Source organism: Asparagus officinalis, chromosome 3, assembly GCF_001876935.1.
Source record: "Asparagus officinalis chromosome 3, Aspof.V1, whole genome shotgun sequence".
NCBI classification, from domain to species: Eukaryota; Viridiplantae; Streptophyta; class Magnoliopsida; order Asparagales; family Asparagaceae; genus Asparagus; species Asparagus officinalis.
This window is the reverse complement of record NC_033796.1, coordinates 32,531,109-32,535,338: the sequence shown is the minus strand read 5'-3', so window position 1 is coordinate 32,535,338 and position 4,230 is coordinate 32,531,109. Positions and strand designations below refer to the sequence as shown.

At 29.2% G+C, this 4,230-nt stretch overlaps 1 protein-coding gene across 2 annotated transcripts in view; it reads right to left on the bottom strand.

The window, feature by feature from the left end:
* LOC109833676 (casein kinase 1-like protein 4) overlaps positions 2,942 to 4,230 on the bottom strand; it is an 18,425-nt gene continuing 17,136 nt past the window's right edge. For both annotated transcript variants that reach the window (XM_020401428.1, XM_020401429.1), the window contains exon 13: positions 2,942 to 3,315. In XM_020401428.1, the coding sequence (XP_020257017.1) occupies positions 3,164 to 3,315 (152 nt within the window). In that variant the 3' untranslated portion in view covers positions 2,942 to 3,163. The remainder of the gene's footprint in view (positions 3,316 to 4,230) is intronic.

Genomic DNA, 4,230 nt, shown 5'->3' with positions numbered 1-4,230 from the left:
CCATATATGTACTTTATAATTTATTAAAAAAGGTCATACAATCTTATATAATAAAATTAATTTAATATTAAATAGTAATATCATTGTAATAATATCATTATTAGACAAAATTATTTATGAATCGATATGTTATTTATGATATATGAGCTATGCACTCTAAATTCTTGTGTCTTTTATAGAGCCAAAATGTTTGAATCTAACATGTTGCTCTCACAACATCAAAATCCACTTAAACGATATGGATATTCCAAATGAGTTATGTATCCTATATACAATACAATTGCCCTAGGCAAGTGAGTTATAATAGTATTTTTTATTCACATCATTTGGGGTAAGATTTGATAAGGACCTTGCATCAAAGTAAAAAGATTTTTATATTTAGAGCACATTGCAAAATATATCATAATCTCCCTGCTCTAATTTTGTAAGAAAATAATTATTCATACTTTCAGTTTTACTTTTATGATATAGAGAATGAGCTACACAATTGAATAAGAATATTAGATAATATAAGTATGTGTGAAACATCAACTAAAAGTTAACGTGAATATGAATCAAACCACAACTAAGAGTTTAATGGACATATTACAAGTAAATTCATATGCAAAATTTCTTTGTGAATTGAATGATCACCCATCTTTTGAAGACTTTAAGATACTAATAAATAAAGATATTGTACTAGATTAATGTGTTTATAACTCACAAATAGTAGATCACGTGGCTACAGTCTGGATTGAAGGAGACAATGATAATATTTTATTTGAGAGAGAGATTATTGAGTTGATGATCAATCCCAAAAAAAACTTTATTTTCTTTTATTTGTACTCTATTTTTATCAATTTAAATAATTGTGATATTCACCCGCGTGCATTGTACGTGCATCTCAACTAGTATACACAAAAAGAGCCTAAAACTATACATCGCATTAATTATATTATATGTCACTTTAAGTTTGTATAATTTGATCCCTAAAACTTCCAACGTTATTGTAAAACTATACATCATATTAATTATTAGTAAAGTCTAATAATATATTGATAGATAATTGCACGGCTATAAAATATTTATAGAAAGAGTAGAAAACATAGAATTATCCTAAAATTATACATGAAACTCATATACGAAAATTACAAAGAGCATTTTTATGTTAAGGTAACAGGACAAAAGCAACAAATATTAAAATTTAGAAAATATTAGGATAGTTAAGTGCAGCAAGATACATTATCTAAAATTTAAAAAAAGTGCAGTAAGATACAAGTGGAGGTATATAAGTATAATTTTGGTAAACTATAAGGTATTTAAGTTCAGTTAAGCCTATAAAAGATTTAAAACCTTTGTTATCCACGAACAATAGTATATGATCCCATTGATAAATAATATTTATCATACAATATGAGGCCAGATGCTTAGTTTATATTTATATAGTAGAGGAGATGTGAAAAAATTAAAGCATCATATTTTGAATGAGTCTCAAGATTTTAAATTATTTCCTGAAAGTATATACTTCGATTAGAAAACTTTAGAAGAGGCTTTTGATGGACTACTACAAAGTGTTGGACATCAAATAAATATTGAATAAATAAATTCCATGATATTGGATTGCAAAAATTAGAGACATGTATGTAATACTGGGTGTCATACAAGATAATATTCATACATAACTTGACATTGTAATATATAATCTAACATATTAATAAATTTTAAATATAAGAATTTGCGTCAAGATATATGCTTAAGATTTGGGAGAGCCGAGAGTTGAGAGATTTGGGAGAAAAACAGTGGCCTTTGTGGGTTTTGTGGATTCTGATTTTGTTTCCCAAACACAATACGAACCTAAGCCCACAATCAAATTAAAAATGACATGATTTTCTCAATATCTTCAAAGGGATATATCGGTCATATTTTCAATAATGGTTGATATATCAAACAAATCACCAAACAGAAGAAAACAACATAAAATATTACCGAGATAAAGTCTTTAACACCGATATATTGGTCAATATAGCAATATATTAGCCGATATTTAATAGAATACTTATAAGAGCAAATATGTAAAGGTTATTTAGATATTAGTTCCTTGATTTTAAATATCCACTGATTCTATGTTATTCCCTCAAAATTTTGAAATTGCTTATAATTTTAGGGACTAATATTAAATTATTAAAAATTTGAGGGACAATTTATAAAAAGCCATATTAAAAAAAAAGAGTTAATTTTTTAAAAACCCTCCCAACTATGGGGATTGTCTTAAAAACCCCACTCAATTGATTTAGTTTGATAAAACTCCCTTATTCTTTTGGTGCAATTTTAGAAAACACCTCTCAACTATAATGTGTCTCATAAAAACTCCCCTAATCTTTTACACTTCTATCAACAAACCTCCTTAACATAGTTACTTTAATTTGTGATTTGAACAAAATACCCTCGTGACGAAAGTGATTTTAATAAAAAAGAAATCATTAACAAATAATAAAAGGATCACAACTAACTTACAATTTTTTTCCCTCTATATCACCTTTTTTTTCATATGGCAAAAACCAAGGTAATTCTTTTATGATTGATTAATGTTTTGGTCTTTCCAACTGAAATACTCGTCACATAGTAGATAAAACTTAATGATATTAGTTTTGAAAGGTTAGATTTAAATGAGAAAAGTCCACATGGGTTAAATCAAAATTTTTAAGTAGAGATAGATTATCTATAAAACACCCAAAAACTTAGCGAAGATTTACTCAGTTTAAAATAGACCCTTAAACAAAGGACAACTTAGGAACATCCAACTTCCAGTACTTATCAGTTGCGAATAGCATACAGTCTGAGAAATTCTATAAATGACAGTTCCTGTAGGGAATTCCTCCATATGAACCTAGCTTATGCTAGATTTTCAACAGTGATAGACTTGATCACTCCCAAAGCATTTCCCACAACACTACAAGCACAGTTGAGAAAAAGTATCCCACAACAGGACTTTACCAATATTTAGCATAAAAATGTTGCAGCTCCCTAATTACACAAGTCAAACATTTTAATTTGGCACCCAGGGTGAAGGAATGCCTTCAACAGACCTTCAACAGTATTTAGCACAAAGACTATAAATTAACCCACATGCTTCCATTGTTTCACTTTTTGGTCTTTGATGATGCAGCTACTCGATTACATTAAGTCAGACATTTTTATTTTTGCAACCGTACGAAAGAAGAGCCTCTTCCTCAAGATGCTGATCACCAAAATTCAAACGCCCATCTGCCGAAGATTTCTGCATCCAAACTGGATGGTTCACAGCATTACTTGGTCCCATGTGTGCTGCCACCTCATCTGCCATATTATGAAACAAAACAATGGGTTGCTTACCAAAAAAAAAAGGCAACTAGAGCAGTACTAGAAATCATTATGAACATAATTATCGCCAACATTAGTCATATACACGTATGCTTTACAAAAAAAATGACCTTTATAGTAGATAAATTACACCAAGCATCATTTCCTAAGACTATTGAGGATGTCGTCACCATATAAGTCTTTATTAGACACATTGAGTATTTTGAAAGCTAAGCGAAAAGCAGCAAGTGAACTCAGTGACAAAAAACTTCAAATTACTATTTTACTAAAATATTAGCATTGACAGCATCTACACTTTCTCATTTTACTATACATTAATTATCATGTCCACTATCTGGTAAACTCAGTAGTCAGTACTCCAGACGTAAAACACTACATACTACAATAAATCATGTAGTTTTTTCCCTGGCACACGAAAATGCAAAAAAAGTGATGAAAAAATGCAAAAAAAAGTCTGTTCTTCCAAAGCAACTTTTATTTCTGAAAGGGTATATTAAAAAATAATGGGATTTACCATTTTAATTTCTAAGAACTCTTCTTAGTTCAATTATAGACACCATGCTCCTCACTTCATGAACTCTATAATTAATTCTAACGACGACCAAATTCTAAAGAAACTGAATTTGAATAGGTAGATAAATTGATCTGAGTTAATATTCACTAAGCCTTAACACCATGCTAAATCACATATGCAAATTACTTTTCTTTGATTGACATTCACAGATATTAAAAGTTTCAAGTAGGAAGATCCTTGCTACTTTCGACATTACAAGGTTCACATATTAATTTAGAGATAATGTGAAATATTCATGGTAGTAGGATAGCATATGTTGATTATAGGGTTAATTTCACAAAACCACCTGAACTTGTTTGTTGTTTTTTTTTTCGTGC